The 27,682-nt window shown below is 45.3% G+C and overlaps 2 protein-coding genes and 1 long non-coding RNA gene across 6 annotated transcripts in view; 1 reads left to right on the forward strand and 2 right to left on the reverse strand.

Moving 5' to 3' along the window:
* Window positions 1-663, reverse strand: part of LOC117795726 — a 22,709-nt gene extending 22,046 nt beyond the window's left edge. Inside the window, exon 1 of the long non-coding RNA XR_004619871.1 lies at window positions 554-663. This is a non-coding gene — a long non-coding RNA (uncharacterized LOC117795726). The remainder of the gene's footprint in view (window positions 1-553) is intronic.
* COG1 (component of oligomeric golgi complex 1) overlaps window positions 1-10,520 on the forward strand; it is a 12,585-nt gene extending 2,065 nt beyond the window's left edge. For 2 of the 3 annotated variants that reach the window (XM_034641477.1, XM_034641478.1), the window contains 13 exons: window positions 602-846; window positions 970-1,151; window positions 1,291-1,461; window positions 3,332-3,485; window positions 4,020-4,230; window positions 4,624-5,415; window positions 6,243-6,389; window positions 6,867-7,028; window positions 7,830-7,957; window positions 8,422-8,530; window positions 8,976-9,085; window positions 9,164-9,242; window positions 10,335-10,520. In XM_034641477.1, coding sequence (XP_034497368.1) covers window positions 602-846; window positions 970-1,151; window positions 1,291-1,461; window positions 3,332-3,485; window positions 4,020-4,230; window positions 4,624-5,415; window positions 6,243-6,389; window positions 6,867-7,028; window positions 7,830-7,957; window positions 8,422-8,530; window positions 8,976-9,085; window positions 9,164-9,242; window positions 10,335-10,472 — 2,628 coding nt within the window. In that variant the 3' untranslated portion in view covers window positions 10,473-10,520. The remainder of the gene's footprint in view (window positions 1-601; window positions 847-969; window positions 1,152-1,290; window positions 1,462-3,331; window positions 3,486-4,019; window positions 4,231-4,623; window positions 5,416-6,242; window positions 6,390-6,866; window positions 7,029-7,829; window positions 7,958-8,421; window positions 8,531-8,975; window positions 9,086-9,163; window positions 9,243-10,334) is intronic. The other variant, XM_034641479.1, reaches the window with a different exon arrangement.
* A 544-nt stretch (window positions 10,521-11,064) lies between these two features.
* Window positions 11,065-27,662, reverse strand: FAM104A (family with sequence similarity 104 member A). Of its 2 annotated transcripts, XM_002926184.4 has the most exons (4): window positions 27,349-27,662; window positions 22,511-22,610; window positions 13,726-13,788; window positions 11,065-11,754 (listed from the first exon to the last, which is right to left on the reverse strand). In XM_002926184.4, the coding sequence occupies exons 1-4, from the start codon at window positions 27,567-27,569 to the stop codon at window positions 11,524-11,526; spliced, it is 615 nt and encodes a 204-aa protein (XP_002926230.2). In that variant the 5' UTR covers window positions 27,570-27,662; the 3' UTR covers window positions 11,065-11,523. The 2 variants fall into 2 exon arrangements, with proteins under 2 accessions (XP_002926230.2, XP_002926231.2); XM_002926185.4 differs by lacking the exon at window positions 13,726-13,788 and having other exon boundaries at window positions 27,349-27,654.
* Window positions 27,663-27,682: the final 20 nt, after the last annotated feature.

The raw sequence follows: 27,682 nt of genomic DNA on the forward strand, positions 1-27,682 counted from the left end.
AGAAACTGAGCAGGGCAGCAGCAGAAAAGGCTCTCCAGTGGGACTTGGGAGTGGTGAGGACTAAAAAAGAGGTGGGAGTGGTAGTCTGCTAAGAGGTGATGCTGGAGGGTAGGATTCCTGGAGTAAGTAGGAGGGTGGACTGAGATGGGGAGAAGTGTGAGGACTGCACCAGATGAAGAGCTGATGGACGAGTAACAGAGAAGCCTGTCATGCACTCAGAGAAGCAGGAGCAAGTGTAGGGAGGCTGAACGTCAGAACAGAGGAGAAAGCTCACTTGAGTGGTGGTCTGCAGGGCTCCATGCTGTGGAGACATCTCGAGGGTCACGGATAACCAGACTGAGATGACCAGACTAAGTTTGCATCTCCATGAGACTGAGCACAGGTGCACCCAACTAGGAGGACAGTCCAGTGGGATTGTACAGCACTCCTGACTCCAGTCATTCTATGACACCTAACTTTGAAACCTTGCCAAGGGGGCATGGACTCGGGAGTAATAAAAGCTTTATACCCTACAGCATACCCACGTTTCTCCCCAAGCCTGTCAGACACTGACCTTACATGGGTTGGTTCTTCTGCCTTCATTCTGGGCCTTTCCCTGCAGCCACAGCCGCCGTCCCAGGAGAAGTTCTATAGCATGGCTGCCCAGATCAAACTACTCTTAGAAATTCCGGAGAAGATCTGGAGCTCGATGGAGGCCTCCCAGTATCTCCACGCCACACAGCTCTACCTGCTCTGCTGCCACCTTCACAACCTGCTCCAGCTGGATTCTTCTAGTTCCCGATACAGCCCGGTCCTCTCACGGTTCCCCATCCTCATCCGGCAGGTCGCTGCAGCCAGCCACTTCCGGTGCGTGCACCCAGCATAAAGATCTGCTCTAGGGATGGCCACACTTCACCACTGCCGGTTTGCAGAATGTGTCTTCTGTCCTGATGTAAAAAATTCCGTTGCTCTTTGTCATCACCTTCCCAGGTCATCTATTCTGCACGAAAGTAAGATGCTGCTCAAGTGCCAAGCCGTGTCTGACCAAGCCGTAGCTGAGGCCCTGTGCTCTGTAATGCTCTTAGAAGAGAGTTCTCCTCGCCAAGCCCTAACAGACTTCCTGTTGGCCAGAAAGGCAGCTATTCAGAAACTTCTCAACCAGCCGCACCATGGTGGGTTTGCCTTCTTTCCAAAATATGGTCCTTAAACGAGGGAATGGAGAAGGGGGAGCTGAGGCAGACCGAAGCACCTAGAGTGTTCTCTAACTTTACTAAAGGAAACTGTTTACAGGAGGATGGTTTCTTCTCGTAGGTGCCGGCATCAAGGCCCAGATATGCTCATTAGTGGAGCTGCTGGCCACCACTTTGAACCAAGCTCATGCTCTTTTCTACACTTTGCCAGAAGGTCAGCTGCTAGATCCATCCCTGCCATGTGGCTTGCTCTTCTCAACTCTGGAGACCATCACAGGCCAGCATCCTACCGGTGAGCTCTTAGCCAACCTTTCTTAATTCCACGTTCTTCAACTGTTATTTACTGAGCACCTACCGTCTGCCTGCCACTGCGCTGGGCCCTGGGGATACGGCGGTGCACTGGACCAATACAGACCCCACTTTCGTGGAGGTCATGGTCTAATAGTAGAGGGAAATCCTGAACTCACAAATACATACTTATCTACTGAACAGCAATAGTGGCCACCACTATGAAGACAAAGTACAAGTTGGCTTGGGAGCATTGGAAAGAGGGACCTCACCAGAGAAGCTTTCCCTGGAGAATGGTATTTAAACTGAAACCTGAAAGTTCGGTGAGAGTTAGTCAGGTGAGGAAGGCAAGGAAAAGAGTTCTAGGCAAAGGAGATGGGATGTGCAAAGGTCCTGAGGCAAAGAAGATGTTAGTATATTTGAGAAATTAAAAGTAAGCAGGTGAGGCTAAGGGGTATTGGGTGGAGGAAGGGCAGCATAGAGGAGACACGGCCAGTCTAGTAGATGTGATCAGATAATGCAGGGTTGTGTGGACCAGGCTAGGGAGTTTGGCCTTTATCCAGAGAACAATGGATAGCCTTCTAGGACCTTCCAGGCTTGTTCATCCTTCTATGTTCCTACACATCCTGTGCTTTTATTTGATAGCATTTATCCTAATTGGAATTAAATACAATTGGCTTTTATGTGGCAGTGGATCTCCATGGGTTCTGGAGTGGATGGTGAGAGCCCTCTTGGGAGGCTGTCTTCATGACCTAGTTGGCAGACGATGGGGGCTAACTGGGCAACTTGGACATCTGTTTAGCAGAGGATTTGGTGGACTGGTGGGGAGGGTGTGGAAAGGAGGTGTCCAGGTTTACTAGAAAAGGAGCTGGTTTGAAAGGGCTGATGATGAGTACATTCTTGAAAATACTGCTTTGGAGATGACTGAGCCCTTAGAACAGGAATGGGCAGTGGGCAGGTGACTGTGGGTCCAGACGAGAGCAGTGAGAGGTCTGCCTGGAGGCACACATCCGTGCACATGGCTGTTGTCTGAAGCCGTGGGGATGGGGGACATCATCAGGAAGAAGAGAGGATGGCAGAGGACTGTGCCTCAGGGGACTCCGGAACTCAGAGGTCAGACGGAGGAGACACAGCCAAAGGTAGAAGAGAAACAGGTAAAACATGGGGACAGCCAGCCACCTGGTCATTTTCAGAGAGGCAGATGTATTATGTAGCCTCTTTTTGGGCTTACTTTATCTTTCAACGAGGGTGTCCCTTCCCTTACGCCCTGGCTTCCCTCTAGGTGCTTCCACTTAATGCTTTATCCCTCTCATGAAAGGTGAGTACAGGCTAATGTGTCACGGCTTTGGACAAGTACAAGGAACTTTAGAAGGCCCGCTGTGTTGCGAGCTCCGGTGGGTGCTCACACACACAACCTGGTGAAGGGGCCTTCCAGAGTCGCCCCACAGATACCTGCATCCTTCTTGGGAGGTGACTTTAAAGAGCTACACCTCACCGATCAGGATGAGTGATCTTCCATTCTTTCCTTAGCGCTTCCAGGTTGGTTGGAGGATGGTGAGGAAAGGGAAACTGTCACCTTTTCTTTGTGACAACATGAGGGCCGCACAGCACTCAGTACTGCTTTCTCTCCCTGCCCCGCCCCCACTCCCTTCCTGCTTGTCCTCCTCTCTACCAGTGTGGTGCCCAGAGTTGGCAGGAAGCTGCCAGCTCCCTGATGAACGTACATTCTATACTTTCTTTTCCCCTATCTCCGGGGTCCAGTCTGACCTGCCCAGGGGAAGACTAGATGATTTTTGGAAGTTGCTTCTAGGTCCATTTTTTAATATGCTTTTCACAGGATGGCCCCAATTACTTGTCACTTGGCCTTCTCTTAGGAAAGGGCGCTGGCGTTCTGCAAGAGATGAAGCTGTGCAGCTGGTTCAAACACCTGCCAGCATCCATCGTCCAGTTCCAGCCGGCTCTCCGAACCCTGGCGCAGCCCATCAGCCAGGAGTACCTGAAAGACACACTGCAGAAATGGATCCACATGTAAGTAGCCAACTTTCCTGAGGCTGGCAGGCCACCCAGGTAGCCACACGAGGGCCAGTGAGGCCACTGAGGAAGCAGGGAGAAGGCTGATCTTCTGGATGCCGCTCTGCCTGCTGCCCACTGGGTCATGCCAGTCACTCGCTCAGTCACCGGTCACTGCCTTCGTGGCGGGTCGGTGCCCACGGTGGGAGGACCAAGAGGGAATTCGCCTTTCAAAATATTACCCTACAGGATTTAAAATTCTGTGTAAGAATTCTGCTACTCCTAAGCTTTTAATTAATGCAGTGGCTTTTGAAGCCATTCTAGGGGGCTCTAGTCTTCCTTCCAGATAGATACCTCAGGGAGGCAAGGGTAGGCCCCACCCCCCAATCTAGCCAGAAATGCTGTTTATACATATTTATAAAAACTCTCAGATACAGCTATTTATATTGGGACCCAGGTAAGAGGTTTTCAAATGGAGTCCTGTTGTGTTTCTTAATAAAGGTGTGAAAAATATGAATCTAGTGAGGCCCAAGAGAAATGATTTTGTTGCAGGTGCAATGAAGACATTAAAAATGGGATCACCAGCCTGCTTATATATGTGAAGAGCATGAAGGGTCTCGCAGGGATCCGCGATGCCATGTGGGAGCTACTTACCAACGAGTCCACCAGTCACAGCTGGGATGTGATATGTCAGCGGCTTCTGGAGAAGCCACTCTTCCTCTGGGAGGATCTGATGCAGCAGCTGTTCCTTGACCGATTACAGGTGAGGAGGTCGTTGGTCATTGGTCATTGGTCATTGGTCCAGCTGTTCTCTGGCCAGTCCTCACATGATCTTTTGATGTCTGGGGGACTTCTGTCATCTTCTGAGTGTACTCTTTCTCTGCTCACTGACTCAGGGATGGCTCTTCTGGAGAACAAGCCATAGACATGAGCAGAGATCCAGACTCTGGTGCAGAACGAGAGACCAGGCCTCTGTCACGTGGTCAGGAGTGTGTCCATGGCCATCAGTGACGACTCTGTTCTCCGCCAACACCATGTCATCCTCTTGAGCATGCTGGAGAACACACAGTGCCAGGACAGACTGCCACTTGGGGCTCTTGCTTTGAGATTTCCTGACAGGAGTCATGACTGGAACTCTCCTCTCGCTTTCTTTCAGACGCTGACAAAAGAAGGCTTTGACTCCATCTCCTCCAGCTCCAAGGAACTGCTCCTTTCAGCCCTGCAGGAGCTTGAGGGCAACTCTAGCAACTCCACTTCCAATAAGCACATCCACTTTGAGCACAACATGTCTCTCTTCCTCTGGTCCGAGAGCCCCCAAGACCTGCCTCCCGACGCCGCCTGGGTCAGTGTGGCGCACCGGGGGCAGTTTGCTGGCAGTGGGCTTGCCATGAAAGCGCAGGCCGTTAGCCCTTGTGTCCAGAACTTCTGCTCCGCCCTAGATTCTAAGCTGAAGGTGAAGCTGGATGACCTCCTGGCTTACCTCCCCACTGCTGACTCATCCCTGCCCAAGGACGTCTCCCCCGTGCCAGCCAAGGGCTGTGCCTTTGACAGGTATGCGGATGCCGGGACGGTGCAGGCCATGCTGCAGACCCACTCGGTGGCGTGTATCCAGCACATCGCCGAGCGCATCCGGGCAGAGCTGCAGAGTGTCGAACAGGTGGTGCAGGGGCAGCAGGATGTCCTCAGCGGTGCCAAGTTGCATGCGGTCCTTTTCATGGCCAGACTCTGCCAGTCTCTGGGAGAACTGTGTCCCCATCTGAAGCAGTGCATCTTGGGAAAGTCAGGGAGCTCCGAGAAACCAGCAAGGGATCCCAGGGCTCTGAAAAAGCAGGGAAAGGGGAAAACGCAGGAAATAATTCCGACGCAGGCCAAGTGGCAGGAAGTTAAGGAACTCCTCCTCCAGCAGAGCGTGATGGGCTACCGTGTCTGGAGCTCAGCAGTCGTGAAGGTGAGTGACACACACCCAGTCTTCCTGTGCTCACGGGGCAACCCCATCCTCGGTCCCCTCCATCATGTTCCGGGCTGGCCAACCTCAGGGAGGTCTTTTTTTTATTCCCCCCCAAGAAAAATTTAATAAAACTTAACTTTATTTTATATCTCTATTATGTACCTGTAAGTATCAAACTAGTGAGAATGTCAATTGTAACAAAGATGGCAAGTGTAGCTTTGGCATATCTTGACTTTCTGGTCTATTTCTATTTTTTTTTTTTACATTTGTTTATTTAAATTCAATTAATTAACATATAATGTATTAGTAGTTTCAGAGGTACAGGCCCGTGATTCATCAGTCTTATATAATACCCAGTGCTCAGTACATCACATACTCAGGGAGGTCTTTTCATAGCAAGGGAATAACAGTTCTTATTTCGTGCAGTTACTTTCACTTCTCTGTGATAGTGAGCACAAATGTAAAACTTTTTTCCATTCAAATGTCTAGCCTGGATTTTATAAACAAAAACTCTGGGTTTTTGTCCTTCCATCTGATAAGAATGAAAGACCTCCCTGGACAAGGGTCTAGATTTCCTGCTCTTCCACCCAAATGTCATATTCCCTATGGTCTTCCCTGGTGTCTTAAGGGGTGGCCCCTGACGTTTGTAAGGTAGTTACAACAAAATTCCCATGGCTGACGTAATTACCCTGAGAAGAGTGATGTTTCCACTCGCCACCCTGCACGCGACCGACACAGCAGAAGCTGGGCTCAAGATTACTCAAGTAGTTTAAAACACTCTCTAAAGGAGCTAAGCGGTCTGTTGGATATTTGCCTTTTATTACCAGGTTTTGGCTCATGGATTCACCCAGTCGTTACTTTTAGACGACGCCGGCTCAGTCCTGGCCACAGCCACCAGCTGGGATGAACTAGAAATCCAGGAGGAAGCGGAGTCTGGCAGCAGCGTCACGTCCACAATCCGACTCCCTATACAGGTGAGCAGGTGCCCCCAGGAGAGTACCTGTGGGCTAGACTAGGCCAAATCATCCACTCTGCAGGGAGGAAAAAGACAGGAAAATCAGCCAACGTACAGTTGCCGAGGAAGAGCCAAAAGTGGTATTGATAACTTTCTACCACGGGGGTAGAGTAGACATAGGGCCAAGTAGGTAGCGGACTGTTCAAGACATCAGCTAATGAGGTTTCCTATGTAGCCTTGGCTCTGTCCATTGGAGAGCTGCTCACCCCAAAGTAAAAACAGCATAATGCACAGTGCCACCTGCCAGGTCAGCCCCCAGCCACCAAATTGGTGACAGCGATGGTCACTTCTGTCTGTTAACTGGCCTCCTGGGAGGGGCTGCCTGGGGAGGTCCAGGTCCTGGTGCATGAGCCTAGTAAGGATAAATGGACCCCCTTTTACCACGTCTCATTCAATTGGCACAAGTCGCTGACTCGACATTCCTTTGTTCTCTTAGCCATCGTGGTACGTCCAGTCCTTCCTGTTTAGCCTCTGCCAGGAAATTAATCGAGTTGGAGGCCACGCTTTGCCAAAAGTGACACTGCAGGAGATGCTGAAAAGCTGTATGGTCCAAGTGGTAGCTGCCTATGAGAAACTTGCAGAAGAAAAACAGGTGAAGGTAGGTGTTTGAATTTTTTCCCACTAAAAACAGAAATAAAAACCCGAGGCTTTTTTTCCTTGGGTTTAGGCAGTTCCCATCAAGGATTCCAAGAGTCTATGCTCAGCGCTGGCTAATCCGTATTGGCTTCCTGCTCTGCGAGTTCATCATGCCCCTTCTCAAGGATCAAGCAGGTCTGCACTAAAGGGCAGTTCAGCAGGATGGGAAAAAGGCCTGGTGTCCGGGCCCCAGCACTGCCATGTATGTGCTGCGGCTTTGGGCCAATCACAAAGCTCTCTCCATTTCTCCCGGGTCAAGCATGGTCATTTGGACAACTGCTTGGAAGGAGTGGCGAGTGACTGTGCCCAGGATAGCCAGTGGCACACAGACGTGCTCGCCTGAGGGAGCGCCTATCTCCCACCCCCCCACCCGCCCCTTCCCCGGGGTGTTCTGCCCTTGGTGGATGTTCCCATTTCATTAGTGACACGTTTAAGACAGGACCAACTCCTGCTTTAGGAAAGAATTCAGGGAAGTCTCCTCTCCTAAGCTTCTTCAAAATGCCTCTCCTTCCTGCAAGGAGCTTTTTTTCTTCGAAAAGGGCAGTGTGCAATACCCGAGGCCTTTGTTTGCAGGTTTTTAGTTTGGTTTAAGACCAAGTTTTGAACATAACCCGTTGTCGTGACATCAGACGGCCCTTGTTGAGTGTACAGAGCTGCTGCTTCTGAAGCCACAAGCTGTAGCTCAACCAGACCATGGGCTGTTTATTTTGCTCCTGTTATAAGTCCTCTCCCTTCATGGCTGGGGCGGGAAATCCGTTTACAGAAAGAAGGTGCCTTCCCGATGACCCAGAATCGGGCCCTGCAGTTGCTTTATGATCTGCGCTATCTCAACATCGTTCTGGCAGCCAGGGGCGAGGAGGTGAAAAGTGGCCGCGGCAAACAGGACTCCAGGTACGCTCACCCCAGCGGGCTCTCCCAGTGCCGCCTCTGCCGAGGGCACACAGCCCCTAACCAGGAAGCCACCAAGAGACAGCCTCTTGTGCATTAACTGTTGGCTTTAGCCAGGAAGTGCTCACGTTACCAGCTAGATCAACAATGGCCCCCTGCCGGGTAAATGCCATGCTCAGGTCTGGGAGGTGGACTCTCATTCCTCTCTCTTAGTCAGCCTACCAACTCTTGGGTATAATTTGAGCCTCTGGCGCTTCCCCTGACAACAAGAGGAAGGAAAGGACTTCACTCAGACATCTTAGCAGGTTAAAACTTGAGGATTACTTAAGCACGATGGGCAATGACAAGCGGTACCAAGCCAGCAAGTAAGAATAAATCCAAATACGGGGTTTCTTTAGCATGGAAATGCCATAAGGTTGGTTTTTGACCTAAAAAAATGTGGAGAATAATCATAATCATCTTTTCAGAATTGAGAAAGTGGCTGACTATCTGGAAGCACTCATTGACCCGTTTGACCTGGATGTTTTCACGCCACACCTCAACAGCAACCTTACTCGCCTGGTGCAGCGAACTTCTGTAAGTCACGTGAGAAATGAGTTCAGCGTGAACCCGGAGCCACAGGCTCAAATGACAACATAAACCCGCTCCAGCACCTAATACTCCAGGAGGCAGGGTTGGGAGGGGGCTGGATGCAGACAGCTCAGTTCAGTTATAAGGGCTGAAAGAGGATTAGATAAAATCTCACTGTGGAGGCAACCGTGATCTCACTCCTCTAGTTGTAGTGAGGATTATTAAGGTTTTATCAAGGCCTCAGAAAGAGGAATAAAACAAAAGAGCGATGTGACTCTGAGATTCTGACTTGTGGGCAGTGAAAAAGGTAATTCTGAAACATAAACACGCTGCAAGGAACATTCCCCAAAAGGTGAGCAACAAGAGAAGGGATTATAAACAAGAGAAGAGATTTTCTCTTTTAACCGGACAGGGACAAACCCAGCCTGTCACTGTGCCCGTTTCCTGTCAGGTTCTGTTTGGATTGGTCACTGGAACAGAGAACCATTTCACCCCCAGGAGCTGCACATTCAACTCCCAAGAACCCCATAACATACTGCCCTTGGCGTCGAGTCAGATCAGGTAATGATTCTAAGATGTTTTTGCTGGGCCCCGAAGCTTCCTGTTCATGCCACTGAAATTCTTCGTCTTGTCCTGGAGGTTTGGACTTCTTCCACTGAGCATGACAAGTACCCGAAAGGCCAAATCAACCAGCAGAAGCATCGAAACAAAAGCCCAGGTTAGTGCAGAGAGCAGGGGATGCACCTGTGTGGATGCTGTCCCCGTCTCCCACCAAACCACCCGATTAGCTCCCCTTTAAATAATCGATAAAGAACCGAATGACAAAATGCACTAATGCTGCTTTTAATGGCGGCGCAATATAGAAGTACAAGGTTTCACTAGCTTGAGCTGAGAGGAGTTTTAAAAGATGCCCATTTACACTATCAAGTAGCCTCATAATAGAAATGTTATCTCAGGCTGCCAAGGCTGTAGAAAACAAGCAGGACAGGATGGAGATTACTTCTTGTTGTTCGCAGGGTGGAAGAGTTAACCGCTTAACCCAGCACTACGATTGTACTTATTTGGAAAAAAAACTTGTTTTGTTCTGGTGGTGGTTTCATCTTCAATTTCTTGCAGTTGGGTGGGAAATAAAAGGGAATTTGCTTTCTCAAGTTTGACATTTTCTTGTTAATACACGTTTTGTTTCAGTCGCCTGCCATCCATTAAGCCCGCAGGAGTCCTCCTGGGTATTTCTGAGTTGTGTTGTGTATGCGTGTGCTTGAGCCCAAACAGCTGGTCTTCTTACAGCATTTAGTTCTGTTTGCTTTCTTGTTGGACAAAATATTAGCAACGTGTCCTTTCCACCTTCCCTGCCATCCAACCCAGTCGGACCAAAATTCTTCTCAAACGTCTGGCTGTACAATGTGGGAGGCGGTAGTGAAAAGCACAGGCCCCTGCACAGGCCCTCCCCTCCGCAGGCTGGGGCCTGTGCCGGAGCTCCCCCCCAGACCTCTGAACCTCTCCTTCAAGTAACTGACCTGTGAGTTCTGTCCATAGGAAAGGCTCAGACCACGGAAAGGAGGTACCTATGTTTACCCTTTTCCTAGGATAGTCCTCATCTTCAAATGTTAGTTCTGTCCCGTAAGAAGATCTCATTTTGTCCCCTATGTCCTTTGCCAGTCTTGACAAAGAGTAGAGTCCCCTGACTAGAGCTGTCCGTGCTTCTGAGATCGCTTGTGTGTGCCGTGCGGACTTCACGTGCAGTGGCGGGTGTGAGCAGGCAGGAGGGTCTGGGTAGACTCTAAGGCACTTTCCTCTACATGCATGGCAGGTTGTCCCCCCGGCACTCTCCCGAGCAGGTGACCCAACACAGCCTGGCTCCTTGTTCCGACAGCTGGTCAGTGAGGAAGAAGACGCGTCCACGCCCTCATTATTCAAGCTAGGTTGGCTCTCTAGTATGACTAAGTAACACGGGAGCATATCAGTCTCTAAATAAATACTACATCATGTCTGCTAACAGTGCCTCTGCTTGTTTGTTTCTAAGCCACACAAGTCTTTCCAGTTTCAGCGGTGGAATGTGGCCCCCAGTTACTGTTAGGGGTTCCTTTAAGCCTAAAGTGAATTCTTATCCAGCAGTTTCACAGTACCCGTGACTTTAGACAATAGTTCAGCTAGCTTACACTCGGTCAGCATTCCTCAGCACCTTAATTCTTGAACCCCAAGGTGGATTCCCAGCGAGATCACAGAAGCTGCTGATAGAACAAGTCTGTGAGTGAGATAAAGGTCATTACGTACTTCTCAACTGTCAGAACTGTGCCGTTTCCTACTAAGTCTGAGATGGAGGCTTTGGAGAAATAACAGTAGCGGAAGTGAGCTGGGTGTACAAGTCTGAAAGACATTCTGGAAATACAAATATATAACAGAGAAGACAGTTATTAGCAAGGCTGCTTCACTGACACAGTCTAACTTGGATCTGATTGCTCTCCTGTTACAGAGGAGAGTACCTGCAACAGGACAGCTACATACTAAGAGGTAGTGTGGCAAATAATTTCAGTGCAAGACTGAGTCAAGCTTTCTATATTTTGGAAAACAACGTAGGTTTTTTCATGGAAACTAGATACTCTTTACTAGTTTATTGAATTTAAAAAATTGAAGATCCCGCATTTTTAAAAGGCCTTTTTACATAAAGTAGAATTTCTAATTGACAGATTTGGAAATCAATCTGAACTGGACAAACGATGGATTCAACACGCAGATGAGATTTCCTCATACCATTACCTCGACATGGATTTGATACCCACCCTCAAAAGAATCCTATAAAAAATTGCTTCAAAGCCCCTTTGAAATTGCAATAGTGCAGCAAAACCACAAGTAAACAACTGCCTGTTAACCTGTTATTTCAAATATAGACTGAAAAGCCAACAGGCATATTTTTGTGCAATTTTTTAAAACATCATCAGTTGAAATATCAAATCTGCACAGCGCTGTCCCTTCACAGAAGGCAAGAAACTGCCGGCACATCATGTCGGAGGCCGTCCTCGGTGCTGTAGGCTATGAAAGTGGGCCTCCTTCAGGGTCTGGTTGATGTGGAAGTAAGGGCCTTGGCACAGTGCAGACTGCTCGGGAACAGGCTGGGGGGTGTTGGGGCCGGACCCGGCCGCCATGTGGTTCAAGCCGCTCTCCGGCCCGCTTGCCCTGTCCGGGCTGTTGATGCTGCTGCTGCTGCTCCCACCGCTATCGCTGCTTGAAGACTGGAAGGAAAAAGAAACAGGATCGCGATTAGGCCGTCTGGTTTCTTAAGAACTTCACTGTGGTTTCATTTACAGTACCCCATGTGAGAGCACTCTTCCTATTCGGTTTGAGGAGGACCAGCATCAAAACATATATTGGGCTTTGCAGCTTTACAGAGCACGTTCACCTAAGATGGTTCACTCTGTCCTCATGACTGCCACGTGAGGTGGGGCGGGATTATGACCCCCTCACATCCCCAGGAAGTGGCAGGGTCCGGGTTTAGGCCTTCTGACTGCAAAGCCCTTCAACTACATCCTAATTCCTTTACACATCTTCTCTACCTGCTTTCATCATTCATTCCAATAATTTCCAAATAATCGAAGGAGGAAATTCTCAGCCTTGTCTCAGGCTCCAAGGGAAAGTATGAATCATGGGTATACATAAAATGGCTACTGGCCACAAGTTTTAAAAAATCTGGGACAATTTTGTGGTTATCAGCTCATGGACACAAAATGGTATTCTCTGAAGGCAGAACACCTATCTTGATGGAGTACAACATACTTCTCATTAAGTAACAAGCAATTTTGCAGTCTGATAACATGTGTGTGCATGTGTGCACAAGTGTGCTTAATTTTGTTTCAATGTAACAAATATGATTTGGTGTCTTAGTTGTCTTGAAGAAGCTACTAAGAGATCCCTAAGAACTAGGGTTCTCAAAAGGGAAGGCAATGGTAAGAATCCATTTCAGAATTATGGTATTTTACAATTTAAGTATTGCATTTCAAATAAATGACTAGCAGTACCCTTCCTCCATTCATTCACAACTCAACCCAGTACTGTACTGGAAAGAATCAATGCATGAGAAAGTTAGAATTCTAGTAATTAATGATCTGGTATCTACTTTTCTTAACTTCACCCTTTGGTCTATCTAATTCATGCTCCTTTACACAAAGACATTCATTTTGAAAAGTCTGCATACAACTATGTAAAAGCTACATGTAAGAAAAAAGTCTGGAAAAAAACTGGCTCTAGTAGTTATGTTAAAACAGAGTTTAAGTTGCTTTTTTTTCTACCCTTTAATATTCTTATAATGTGGTTATTATATATTTTTACTATAAAAAAACCATGTATACAATGTTTCTAGATAGATACTTTAAAAGTGATTTTTTAAAATACTAATATATCCATTTACATAACAGTATGTACAGAAACATCTGAAACAGCAAAGAAAGCAATGTCCATGAAAGATATTCGTTCTTAATAAGACTTAAAGGAAGAATCATCATGGTCCATAGGTCATCTGGAGCTACTTAACAGGTCCCATACCCCATTGCCCAAAGATAGTAAAAGACAACCTATCTGTCTTTCTACAAAAAAACACAAACATGAAAAGCATTATGGGCTGAATGGAGTCAGATGGCAGGGTCAGCAGCAGCAGCAAATTTACTTAAAGACTGGGGCACCTGGATGGCTCAGTGGGTTAAACATCTGCCTTTGGCTCAGGTCAGGATCCTGGGATAGAGCATGCTTGGCAGGGAGTCTTGCTTCTCCCTCTCCCTCCCCCTCCCCCTCCCCCTGCTGATGCTCTCTCTCTCAAATAAATACATACATCTTTTTTAAAAATTTTACTAAAATTCTTAAGAAGTCAAATACAAGTCAAAACCAAAAATTGGGGGCGCCTGGGTGGCACAGCGGTTGAGCGTCTGCCTTCGGCTCAGGGCATGATCCCGGCGTTATGGGATCGAGCCCCACGTCAGGCTCCTCTGCTATGAGCCTGCTTCTTCCTCTCCCACTCCCCCTGCTTGTATTCCCTCTCTCGCTGGCTGTCTCTCTCTCTGTCGAATAAATAAATAAAATCTTTAAAAAAAAAATTGTTTTTCATAAAAGCTGCTCCTAACTAGAGGGGAACAGCCCAGCTGTGCAGCTCTCCCACACCTGGTACAGTCGTGAATAGTTAACGCGTCAGCTACTACACTAGATAAGAGACCCACCGCGCAGAACACTTTGTTTCCTCTTAGTCTGTTTTCTTTACTGTTTTTCGTTACAGGTACTGTCTGAAAATTAAGGCAAGAACTAGAATCAGTTTCTAGTAAGTCAAGTTTCCATCTCAAATTTCATTTATTTCACACTATAATAGCAAAGGTGACACGAATATTCTGAGAAAAGGTAAAAAGTTCTTTAAAACAAACAGGTTAGAAAAGATTTGTGTACAATATCGTGAAAAGACATACCTGTGATTTCTAGTCCACTTTAAAAACCTTGTGTAAAAACATGGTTTATACCAACTTTATAATGGACAGGTACACAAATGTTTAGCGTGGCCTTGTTTATAAGAGTGAAAAAGTGAGGGGTGCCTGGGTGGCACAGCAGTTAAGCGTCTGCCTTCAGCTCAGGGCGTGATCCCAGCGTTATGGGATCGAGCCCCACATCAGGCTCTTCCGCTATGAGCCTGCTTCTTCCTCTCCCACTCCCCCTGCTTGTGTTCCCTCTCTCACTGGCTGTCTCTGTCAAATAAATAAATAAAATCTTTAAGAGTGAGAAAGTGAGAACCACCTACATGTCTAACAATAGGGAAACTGGTTATAACACGTGTATATAACATATACTCCATGAATTATAACTTAACAATGAAATTCTACTCAACTATTAACAATAATGGTAGAGATGTATATATATACCAAGAAAAAAGTCTTCAACATTTTTTTTTACAGGTTGCAGAACTATAGGTACAGTATGCCAGCTGGTTTTTTACATGTTTTTCTTTAGTATAGACATAAATGTACACCAAAAACAGTCTGGAGGATATATATGCCAGAATATTTAGAATTTGGACCTTCCATTTTTTATAATATTTTTATTTTCTATAGCTTCTATAAAAAAGATTTCTGTGGAAAGAAAACTGATCACAAGTGAGAGAACTGAAGAAGGTTGCTACAAAACAGTCTGCCGGTACTTCTAACTCCAAGACGGAGACTTAAAAACTATACTGATATTGTCAGTAAGATTTGAAGAAGACTATTTTGCCTCCTTTGAAAACCTCTAAAACTGCTTCAGTTATATTCACTTGCACTGAATAGGCCAATGCTACTTTTAAGCTAATAAAAGAGAGCCTATCTAGAAAGCGGGAATCAGAGTAAATGCCCCCATGTGTTACTTTAACGTTTACAAAACGTTACCTACATACTACTGCCATCAAAGGTAAAAGCAAAATATCTCTTTCAAAGATGTTTGCCACTTGTGACCAGTCTTCTCACTACCAGGGAGGCTTTCAGGAGCATCTCACTCTCTAGGGATGAACCAGGAGTTTTGAAACTGAGGGGAAACCCAGCATCAAAAAAGAAAACACAGCGGAACGTGAAAAGAGTAACCATTCTGTGAAACTTGTTTTATTGCTCATGAATATATTTGCTGTGTGCTGGGTCACAAAACAAAATATTCCTATGGGACAGGGTCAAAAAAGTTGGGAAGTTATTGTCGGTCTGAACACTGTCAAGTCAGGTCTACTTTATGGGACATGAGAAAGACCATTATTTCCTCCTTACCCCAAAAAGTTAAGTCTCTGTCAATGTTTTAAGATCTGCAGAGAAGTTAATCATTTTGTTATTTAAAAAAAAAACAAAAAACGAGAGGAAAAGAGAAATTGTATTTTCCCCACTTAGTGGAGCTTTTTAGTATCAAATTGCTTGGGAGGGAGCACTCCTTTATAGTACACGGTTTTAAAAATTACAACTGCTAAACTAGGACAGAAGTCTTTACCTTGTTACTAGTACTGTTCTTAAGAATTCTTTTATCAGACTTTGGGACTAAGAAAGAGTCCTCAAACAGGAACCCCATCCCCATCCCCTGCACTTCAGACAGACCACTTCAGCAGACAATGTGTCCCAGTGGACAGTGACAAAACTTCCTCTCTTTCCTCTGGATTTTCAGTTTAGGCTTCATGCTGACATCTGACCCAGGTATTTTCAAGACAGATTTATATTACAAATCAAAAGAGAATAAGGTCACACTCTGTGAAATAAAAACCCCTTGCACATCCATGTGTACGAGCACAATAAAGTTAAATTTATGCCAATTCCAACCAACGGGATCTCTCTAAATACACCAAGGCAACTCAACCCTGTGGAGATGTGTGTGCAAAGCAGGGACTCTAGTTTAGCTTACACACTCATGAAATCTACCAGTGTGTCTCTATAAGTATGGATGCCTGAGCAGGACAGAGAAGAGAACTATCACGATTCAGTCTATTCAGGAATCACCTGTGGGCTCTTTTAAAAGTGCACCTGCCAGGGTCCCACATGGCTCTGGAAAACCTGGCTCGAGTGTGCAAAGACTGCTCTGATGGCCAACCACTGTCCACACAAATGTTCATGTGCCTGCTGTGTACAAGATGGGATTTTTACTACGGCGACTTAAATCATTCAACAAGAATGTGTTGGGCTCAACCACGAATATGGTGGCAATCCAGTCACAGAGAACGATCATCCCGTCACTGGGGAATCTAGCAACAGGTGCTGAGAGAACTAGGAGAGCCTCTGTAGAATGAATAGTATTTGAACTGGGCCTAGAAGATTGAGGAAGAGTTTTAGAGAGCGATGTGACAAACCGGGAGCACGGTAAGAGCAAAATCAGAAGGAAGGAGTGTTTGGGGAGGTAAAGCTAATAGTGTGGTTTGGCGGGCCACTCCAAGCACAGTCGGTCGGACAAAATATCCAGGAGAGGTTATGGCTCGATCAAGCGCCCGGAAGTCTGCACCTAAGAGATGCTCGCATCTCCATGCAGGAGTGAGGGTTCTACACATCAAGCAGGAATGCAGGGCCACAGGAGGACCGCAGCAGTGTAAATCAAAGGGGATGTGTCGCAGTCCAAAGGGAGACAGGAGTGAGGAAATGAAGGAGACAACTGAGCTGGCAAGTACTAGGTGCTCAGTGCGTGTCTGCTGAATGCAGAGAGCACTGGTGAGCCTTAGGGAACGGTTCAGGGGCTTTGGGAAGGAAACCAGATCCAGAGAGGGCAGAGGGAAGGCAGGTGGGACACCTGCCAGCCGGGCTGCAGGTATGGGCCAGCTCCTGGGAAAGGGGGAGAAAGCCTACAGATAGGCTGGGTGGCAAGGAGACCCGTGAGGAAGGGACAGGCACCTCCATGGGCTCGTATCTGGGGACACAACGCTGGAGAGATTCTAAGAGAAGGGAGGCATCCTAAGGCAGCTTTCAGGGGCCTCGACAGGAGGTAGAGCAGACAAAGGAAGGCAGAGGGACACTTCCCTCAACAGAAAGGAAGAGCACATGTATATATATATAAATCCTGACGCAGAACACAGGGACGTGAAGGAGCTCACGTTCTCAGTCCACAGGACTCAAATTATACAGCAGAGGTCAAGAACTCTCAGCCCCTCAGCTAGGCCTACACCCAGTTCCATTTTCCCAGGGGGTAAAGTCGGTTTAAGAGACAACCCGTGTATACTCATGGTAGAAACAAAACAACTCTAAAGATAATTCCTGCTAATAATCTTTAGAAAGACCCCCCAGGCAGGAATATTAATTATGGAGTCTCTCTGCTTCATAAAAGGAGAACCAGAGTATATGTGTCTATTACCTAGAGCTGGATGCTTTCTTTTCTTAATTAGAAAAGCAGACTGGCAGTGTATTTGATTTTCTCTCAAACCCCAGCTTCCCATCGCCTCCAGCTCCCCATTCACTGGTGCTTTTACATTTATGTGAGTCTCAAAAGACCGAAGAACTCGGGCTCACCGCACGCATGCCCTTCCTAGGGTCATGATGAAGAGCTAAGTCCGCGGCAGAGTCTGGAGTAAGTACAAGAGATGACCCTAGCCAAGTCTGTCAGAGCATCTAATGGAAAATTCTGTGCTTCCGAAGTGCCCAACAATTGAAGAGAGCTCCAGGTCTGCTATTATCAGTGAGGCCATAAGATTCCAAATTAATTCAGTGGGCTAATGAAAACCACTTCTAACTATGCAAGGAAAGAAAATGCAGGTGGTCACTCTTCTGTGTCCCTGAGTAAATAGCCTAGCCTTTCTATGCCTCAGTTTCCCTTACAAGATGAATTAGGACTGCACAATGTTTTAAGTTCCTTCCTAACTAAAACGTTCTATTATCACTTCATTTTGTTTAAAACCAACAGGCCAGGGGCACCTGGGTGGCACAGCGGTTAAGCGTCTGCCTTCGGCTCAGGGCGTGATCCTGGCGTTGTGGGATCGAGCCCCACATCAGGCTCCTCTGCTATGAGCCTGCTTCTTCCTCTCCCACTCCCCCTGCTTGTGTTCCCTCTCTCTCTGGCTGTCTCTATCTCTGTCGAATAAATAAATAAAATCTTTAAAAAAATAATAATAAAAAAAAAATAAAACCAACAGGCCAAAAAATAATCCTGGCCTGTAGAAAAACATGTATGTACATACAGTCATTTCTTAACGAACCTGACTTTCAGTGTCCATAATAAACCACCTGGTGCAGTTTTCTCTGCTGTGGACCGAAGCGATGCGTTACTAACACTTCAAGGACTTACAACAGGAGCACAGTTTCTTAAAACCTATGCTAAAAATCAGAATAATTTTGGAAAGGCTTGTTCCTCCACTTTGGACCATTTTAAAAGGTAACTTCAGAGTTCATTTGCTACAGGGTTTTTAAACACAACACAAACCCTAATAATTTCATCAGAAACAGTTCCTTCCCTTAGGATGCACCAGGACCTGACAACAGACTGAAGATGAGAATGGGCAAAAACTGGGGCGCCTGAGTGATTCGGTCAGTTAAGCGTCAGCCTTTGGCTCAGGTCATGATCTCAGGGTCCTGGGATAGAGCCCCACATCCAGCTCCCTTTTCAGTGGGGGAGGGGGGGCTGCTTCTCCCTCTGCCTCTGCCCCTCCCCCCTGCTCTCTCTTTCTGTCAAATAAATAAAATCTTTTAAAAAGAGAGAGAGAGAGAGAGAGAATGGGCAAAAACTAAAAGCCTTAAGATACTTTTTAAAAAATTATGCTCAGTATTCCCACTGTCATCTAAATTCACACTATTAAAAAAAATGACCTGATATTCAGCCAATTCTTATCAGTTAAGATAAATGGATTTAAAGAACCCTAATTGTAATGCTACATGGTTCCCCTGGTTGTTATTTTTTGGTCAGGTCTCTGTACTCCCACTAAGAATACTCTTGGGATTTTATGGTTACGACATGAAAACTTTCCCCTCCAGCAAGGAAGAAAAAAAAAAAAAGGCAGAGGCTGCTGGGGTAAGCCACTTCTGTTTTTTCTCCACATTCTCTCTTTCTTTCCTAGTTACTTTATAGTGATCTGAAAAATTAAAATGGTCTTGGTAGGTTAAAGAGCTTTAAAAAACAACCCCACAAACTGAAGTCTTTGCATTTAAAAAATGTTCTGCTTCTATTTACTCAGGTAGCAGCACCTTTTCCCAGGCGTGCACCCTCAGAACAGAAGCCACATTTAAGTGGAAACGGCTAGGGTAATTTGTAGATAAAGGTATTAAAACTGAAAGCAAAGAGCATTCCTCTACTACAAATTAAGATAAAATGCGAACCAATAAGGCCAACCCTAAGAGAACAAATTTAAATAAAGTTAAATCCAGCTAGTTTTTCTCCATCCAGATAACTGTCCAAGATCAGGGAATGTCACTGCCTTTGTACAGGACCCAAGAGGAAGACACAAATTGATAAACGATTTCACTTTTTGCTCAACGAAGAAAAAAATGAGCCTGACATACATTAATTAATATGATTCATCTAGCATGGTTTTACAAAAAAAATTTGTTCCCATACCAGTTAATTGTATCTCAACTTTAAAAAAGCATCCTAAGGCTCACAAGTCATTAGATCTAAGTCACTGGAGTTAAAATTAAAGATCTTTGTTTCAAACACCAATTAGAGTTTTGAAAAAAACCTTTAGACCCCAATTTCTTCACTTTTTCTAACTAGATATCTAAAATTGCTTTCAGGCTAACACTGTATCATAACATTTACTTGGGAAAATATTTTCCAGCTACAAGATATGAAGAGAAAATTTTCTTCTCTGTTCCTATGATTTGAGATAAGTCCAGGACCTAGCTGCCTCTGGATATCTTTAGCAAAATCTTTCGGAACTTATGTCCCGTATTCTGGGTGACGGCACACACCATGGTCAATAGCAAAGAGCTTACCAGCCAAGCTTTGGGCTCACTAACTCTGCCTCTTACTAGTTGGGTATCTCTGGGCAAACCACTTTACTTTGCTGTGCCCCAATTTTCTCATCTGAAAAGCAGAGATAATACTGCCTACAAAAATGACAGGAAAAGAACGCACAAGTAGATTAAAAGTTTCTCTTTACGTAACTAATCTGGCAAGTCAGTTCACATTCTTCACCTTCACAGTATCTAGGAAAAGAGGTAGATATACTATCTCCATTTTACAGGTAATTGTGATTTACATGCATACTATCTCCATTTTACAGGTAATTGTGATTTACATGCGGCATACATAATTCAAACACCTTCCATCTTATCTCCCAGTACTTGGCAATATTGTTACATTCAGGGGAAAAAAAACGTAACTTCAGGAAATTATAAAAACTTTACTTTAATCCTCTCAGAATTAAAGCAAACTCCTTCCAAATGAAAGTCTTCAAGTCACAAGAAAAAGATTCTAAAATTACTTAAGTATTTCAGGAAAGACACAAGAAACAGTTTCTTTTCACTGAGTTAGGCCAAAGGACACTTACCTCATTGGCCCTGACTTAGAATTAAAAAAACAACATTTTCATTAACATTTGATTATATAAATTAAAAAAAATAATCCACTAATCATGAATCATTTTGTTTTCCTTTTTATACACAATTGTCAAAAAGCGGCCACGTGTCCCTAAAGTTGATATTTTTGTGCTATAAACACAACGATCTATTCCAGTGGTGAAGATTCAATTACTCAGGGCTTAACTTTCCATTTTAAAGGTTTTCCCCTGCTTTTTGCTTCTCTAGCATTCCCTTGGTTGACTTGGCCTCATTACTTGTTAAGCCCCCCCCCCCCATGGAGACGCACAGCACAAGAGGCCACACATTCAGAGGGCTCGTAACCGGTCAGTCAGCAGGGCTGAATGGGATGGTCCTAACCGTCCACGCGGGGTCTACCAGTGAGTTCATACCACAACAAATAAAAAGTGCCTGTTAATTATAACAAAGGCAAGCTAGTCCATCTTTCAGACTAATGAACACAGAGCGGTTTAGCCGCTCCATTTCTTTGAACAAGTAAGAACAAGACACATGAACCAAGAGGCTGAATAACTATACATTGTTTGCTTCTGTGATATCAACGCGCAGATTTCAGAAAGGGAATAAAGATCTTTTTCTATAAACAGCAATTAAAACAAAACAAAACGAAACTACTAAGAGTCTTACTGAAAATAAGAGATCGGAAGTGTTTCATTTTTTTTTAAATGACAATTTATAATTCTGTTCTCAGGCATCACAACTGTAAACCGAGGGCAAATCATCAGTACAAAGAGACTGACTGAACCTCTGAACTAATGTAAACATCACTTAGCAGGATTTGCATAGACACACAAGTAAAGAAACACTGATACGGTGAAAGTAATCACTGCACACTCTTTTAATAGACTTATAATCCAAAAGAATAATGGAAACTCAATTATTGTCACAGTTTTATCACTGGATGCTCATGGAAGCCTCTAATCTCTGCTTTTCTTTCATCCTCCAATTGTCACATTAAACAAAAGCTCAACTGCTTTTCTGTTAATCATTTTTTAAAACATAAGGAAAAAAACCATGAGAGATTTTTAAAGGTGGGATATGAGTTACGGTAGGTCAACTCTCCACACAGAAGGAGCTAATCTAAACGTGTTCATTAACTGTCCCTGAATGTGTATGACCTATGTGAGAGCTAACGGATTTCTACCCCCCTGGGGGGAGTAACTTTGGATTTCCAGTAAAGACTGGATGTAGGTCAAATCCTATTATCGAGAACTAATTAAAGTACGAATTATTTTGGTTGTACAAAAACTGCGATACGCAAGAGTTCTATGATACACAGAGTTCTGCTTTAAGTTGTAAGGCTCAGGCTTAGGGATCTCTGCCAGCGAGGAGCTTCTCAGGCAGGGTGACAACTTGTTAAGGGTCATGATTTTCCAGGAACAGAGATGTCATTTGAATGTTAGCCTCTGTAGGGCAGCCCATGGAGTGTACACAGAAACTCTGCCGCCAGTGTGCACATGCAAGCTCTCTTTTCGGGAAACCAAAACTTCAGGAGCTCTTTCCCCCTTCTCCCCACTCACTCCCCTCCACCCTACCTCCCGCAGGAGCGCTTTTAGAATAACATGATAAAAAAGTAGTAATGCTTAAAAACAGGATTTTCTGTACACATAGTTTACCTATTCTGAATGTTTATATAGTTCCTCATAAAGACATGTGAATGAAAGCAACATAATATACTTGGTTTAAGGATCATTAATGGCTCATAAACTGTTAGAAAATAGTTGGTTTCTGAAATTCAACTAGACAGATCAAGGACGAATTTTCAAAGGTCCATGAAACTTCTAACAAATTCTGGGCTGTGTGTATGTATTAATATGTACAGACATATACCACTTTGCTGGGGAGAAGGTGCATAGCTTCCTCAAAGGGGCCATGACTCAAAAAAAGTTGAAACCACTGCAATCAAGTAAGATCACTTTTATTTATTTGAAGAATAATTTAAATTACAAGAAAGAAACTGGGTTATTTAGCTCAAGTCAATGAAAACAGCAGAGAGTCTGACCACACTTCCTACCTCTGTGTCCCAGGAATCATGAAAGACGGGGTTTCTACTACTCCTTTTGGTCTGGGGGGGAAGATGATGGTCTTCTTCATTGCCATTCCTTCTCCTTTTCCTGAAATTAAATCACAAGAAAAAAAAATACAACAATTGATCTTTTAGACACTTAAAATTGTAAATCATGACAACAAATTTGCCCTCTTGCCTGAGAAAACAGAATTCATCACATGCTATCCCAATAGGTAAAAAGTTGGAAGTACACCATCGCTGGGCACAAAGAGTGAAAATATAAAATAGCAGCAGTAGGGGCGAGCTTAAATTAGTACAACTGATTTCTAAAAAGAAGCTTGGCAACTTTAAATGCCTACTGGGAATAAGTAAGTGCAGGGTGATGCTAATGACTAAGCTTCCAAATTCCACCTAATTAAGGTTATCTTCCCTCTGTGTTTCCTGAATCACAATTTCAGGTTACCTCATCTTACTCCCTTCTATAGGACAACATGTAAGACAGGAGTGGCTGCCTCTGCCCATGTACCCCTAAAACCCTAAGGAAAATGGTGCTACACAGGGATATCATCAGAGGTTCGTGTGGTCTCTAATCTGCAGTTTTCTGATTTCCTCTGATTTCCCCCCAATTATCACATACAACAAAAGCTCGATGCCCTCCAAAGCACTAGATCACTCTTCACACCCGGCACTGGAAAGGCTGCTCTGGACCGTACCAACTCCATTACTCTCTCTACACCACCTAGTATTGTAAGTTACGTCATCACATTGTTACGTGGAGTCTGCAGCACAAGCTGCTCAAAATTTTCAGGTTTAAGGAAAAACCACACATTTACCTCAGTGCTCTCAGACGTGCAATAGACAAAATTTCTATGTATTCAATTCAAGAATTAAGTGCTCCTAGAAGGACTTCTAAGCCCCCATTTAGGAGACAGAAAATAGAAATAAATTAGAGGAGGTATCATTTGAAGGCACACTGCCTGGAACTGTGCTATCCAATATGGTAGCCACTAGCCACATGCGGTGATTTACATCTAATTTAATATCCAGTTCCTGAGTTACACTAGCTACATTTTCAGTGTTCAAAGGCCACAGGTAGCTAGTGGCAACTGCATTGGACAGCAAAGACAGAGGGCATTCCCATCACTACAGAAAATGCCACCGAGGGGCGCCTGGGTGGCACAGCGGTTAAGCGTCTGCCTTTGGCTCAGGGCGTGATCCCGGCGTTATGGGATCGAGCCCCACATCAGGCTCCTCTGCTATGAGCCTGCTTCTTCCTCTCCCACTCCCCCTGCTTGTGTTCCCTCTCTCGCTGGCTGTCTCTATCTCTGTCAAATAAATAAAATAAAATCTTTAAAAAAAAAAAAAAACAGAAAATGCCACCGGACAGCATTGGCAAGAGGCCAATTTATACAAAGCAGCATAATCTATTATAATGAAGACTCTTAAAGATTCAAATTTCTAGGGGCGCTTGGGTGGCTCAGTCGTTAAGCGTCTGCCTTTGGCTCAGGGTGTGATCCCAGAGTCCTGGGATCGAGCCCCATGTCAGGCTCCTCCACTTGGAGCCTGCTTCTTCCTCTCCCACTCCCCCTGCTTGTGTTCCCTCTCTCGCTGGCTGTCTCTCTTTCTCTGTCAAATAAATAAACAAAATCTTTAAAAAAAAAAAAAAGATTCAAATTTCTATAACTAGAGGAAAAAACAGCTTTTGGGCAAGTATTAAATCTGAGCACCTGGTATCTTCTATACAATCACATACTTTCTATGAGAGCAGTGTGGCATACCAGGGCAGGCCCGTAATCCTAAGGTTTTGAGTTGAAGTCTTGATATTGGAAAAAATTTAAGTTATCTGAGCACAATTCTCTGTACTCTGCAGTACTCCTGTACTCTGAGTACATCCAACTTTATTAATGACTACAGATCCAGTTTAGGCTTGGAGTGATAAATTATGAGTGTGTAGTTCTGATCAAGCATTAACCAACCTGCAAAGAGCTATACCACTGACCTCATTCTAAGACTCAATTGTTTCTAAGATCATCATTTCTGCTCCCTAACCTTTCTCTCATGACATTAGATCTTAACCATACTCTGAAGTATGTGGAGATTAAAAACTAGGTGAAAAGCAGGTTTAATACTCATTTAAATTGATGTGCTATTACCGCAGATTTGAGCCAAGTAATTACTATTTTCACCCTAATATGACCAGAGAGTTTTTTTGGAAAAGAGCTGCAGTTACAAAGCAAGGTCTGACAGAAGGCCAGTTGACACCCCAGGGAAACTCACCAAATGCTGGTCCCCAAACACTTCTCTTATCAATATGCCAGCAGCTGACTGTGCTCTGGGTTGCTAACCACTTACGAACCTGACCCAAACTTTCCAATGTCCTCATTTATAATCCACGGCATATCTTTCCAGCGACAAGAAAATGAACATCAAGGAGGTTGTCAGGCAAAAACAGAGTGAGAACAAAGAGGATGGGCTGGTTTTGCAGATTTCAACTAAACTGGGATAGTTCGTTCCATGAACTATCCCTGCCTCATAATGTGCTGCTTTCTCAAGGTACCCCAGTCAGCTCCTTTAGGGGGCCCTCTCCTTTGGATGGTACTGAGTAAGGATGAGCCCTCCCGTTCTTTCTCTTTTCTAGGCTCTTTGTAGATTCCATCCTTGAAACATTCTTCTTTCAACAATATTGTTAATAATTGCCAAGATTATAGCTTCATGTTCAACCGTATCCACAAAGTCAGATTACAGCTTTCCACATTAATGCCATAGACCAGGTTATAATTTTAGCAGCCACCTTATAATTGATTATGTTCTCCCCAGGCATCTAGTTACAGATAGTTGTTTAGCATCTGTTACTTTTAAGGATGGCTGACTATATCACTGCTCATCATTTCATTTCTTTCCAATCTTCCTGTCATCTCCTAGAGACTGAGCATAGAAGAAATCTTAAGAGTATGGAGATTAGTGTTTTCCTTTTTTTTTTTTAAGTAACAGAGCCCTTTCTATCAAAAAAAATAATCACTCAATACATATATATGCGAGATAAAGGACCTGTTTTGGTTAAAGTAGGGGTTTTCTTGACATACATATACCCCCCTCTATGGCTATCTCAGTATCTTTTGGAACAGTCTGAGAAATCACCATCTCAGACCAACCCCTCATCTTAAAATTGACAAAACAGATCCAGAAAACTGAACTGACTTGGAGATATTATGACAGCAGGAGCTGGCAGAGCTGGTCCATCATACTCCATGAAACATGGGGTGAAAAGTAGGTAAGAAACCCCTGTCCAAATCACATGATTTCTTTTATAGCAACTTAGCTACCAGTATAAACATGTTGAGGTTATTTGCGAACTAGATAAAAGGCATCTGGTACCAGTATAAGCACATTCAGATTTGCTTATCCAGTGATGGATAATAGGAATCGTTCTGCAGAAAATTAAAATTTAGGCTTTTTCAGATATGAGACATCATCAGAGACTATCAGAAGTATAAACTGGGTTTGGGAAGGAAAACAATGGCAGTTGGATCTGGCTTACTACGCCTAACAATCTTGTTCCTAATTCCAATAGCAAGTCAGTAACTGGGCCCCTAATTTCAAATTTAGTCCACTCTTATTTTTCTATACAAGCAGGCTTTATGCCTCACTCACTATATACCCAAATCAATAATCCAATGCAAAAGTATGGGTGACCCTAGATTTTCACTATCAGACCAAATAACCTCAGGATGCTTTCCAGAATCTTAATCCCTAAATTAACCACCCTCCAGAGCAAGATCTTTGTGGGAAGACTGTCAATTACATTCAGAGCCAATGAAAATATGGAACAACAAGAAAAGGTGCAGCATAATCTACCAAGGCAAACCTATGTTATTCATTTGAGCCATACTGAGACTATCAGGAAGTAATGAAAGAGCAGTGAACTTAGAAAGACTCGAGTAAACCAGCTGAGCTCTCTAAATGTTTCATCAGAAAAACGACAGTGTTGCACTCGGTGATCTATAGGTTTTCACTTCAAATTCCACGATGAGGGATTTTTCTAATTTGAAGTAAAGTTGCTCCTCTTCATTTGGGGTACCCAATCCCAACTTTCTCCTCCCCACCTTCTTACAGAAGGAAATGGGGAGAAAACAAAGAAAGAAACTGCAGCTTGATCCGGACTCTTTTCTGCACTCATCGAGCAAGCACAGCACCCCTAGGTGAAGACCCGGGTCCTGAGGCCAAGCTCAGTGGAAAAGTAGAGCATCGCGATACAGCCCTACCTCCCGCCTTCGGAGTCAAACGGCACCGCATCCAAACAGTTTAGAATCCTGCCTGTTAAGGCTACAAGTCATTTGGTCATCTGCCCTTCTATGTTCACAACCGTCTGAGGGCACAAATTCTTCCATCTAACCCCATCCTTCCCTGCTGCAGAGCTAAACCCAATCCTTCTTTCTGACCTTGGGGAGAGGGCAGGTCCCCGCCCCGGCCCCTCAAAGATGTCCTAAGGGTTCCCTCTCAAAGATCAGACATTCCTCCCATCCCCCCACCCTCCTAAATTTAGGACAGGGAAGCTTTAGGGCCACTGTCTCTCTTCCGGGATCGTTCAGACTGCATTCCAAGAGGGGAAAACGAGGGGGGAAAAGACGGGTTTGGGGTGGAGGAGACGTGGACCCCGGCGAGTCACTCCTCCAGTACCTCAGAGACCAGGTACTTGCGCATCTCTCTCCCTCCTCCCCCGGGCCGCAGAGCACCCAGATGGAAACCCGAAGGGCCCACGCTTGCTCGGACCCCCGCTTCGCGCGCCCCTTCGGCTCCAACCCCCGGCGAGGGGATGGGAAGGAAGGGGGTCCCTGTGGTCTCACCTGGGGCGGAGGCGCTCGCTCATGGCAGCCGGTGGAGGGGAGCGACGCGGCGCCGCTCCGCCAGAAGAGGGAACAGAGGGTGTTGTGTTCCGGCGGCCGCCACGCCCACCCCCTCGGGCCTTGGCTCTAGCCGCGGCGCGGGTGGACGCTGCCGGCGATGAGTACCCCTCGGTGGGACCCGTACCACCGCTACTTCCGGCGTCTGCTCCGCGCCCCCCCATGTCGCAGGCGCCGTGGTACCGCCCTCTCGCGGTTGCGCAGTGGCGCGACCCCGACCGCGCCGATCGGTAACCCCGCCCACGGGAAGAGGCGGGCTCGGAGTGGGGAGAAGCGA

Source organism: Ailuropoda melanoleuca, chromosome 13, assembly GCF_002007445.2.
Source record: "Ailuropoda melanoleuca isolate Jingjing chromosome 13, ASM200744v2, whole genome shotgun sequence".
In the NCBI taxonomy this organism is placed as follows: Eukaryota; Metazoa; Chordata; class Mammalia; order Carnivora; family Ursidae; genus Ailuropoda; species Ailuropoda melanoleuca.

Excerpts from the sequence above, each read along its gene's own strand:
- FAM104A (XM_002926184.4), bottom strand. The coding sequence starts at position 27,569 with ATGGGGGGGCGCGGAGCAGACGCCGGAAGTAGCGGTGGTACGGGTCCC. Across the intron at positions 22,611-27,348 it reads AGCGAGCGCCTCCGCCCCAG|GAAAAGGAGAAGGAATGGCA; the intron begins GTGAGACCACAG and ends ATTTAATTTCAG. Across the intron at positions 13,789-22,510 it reads ATGATTCCTGGGACACAGAG|ACAGTACCTGTAACGAAAAA; the intron begins GTAGGAAGTGTG and ends CTTAATTTTCAG.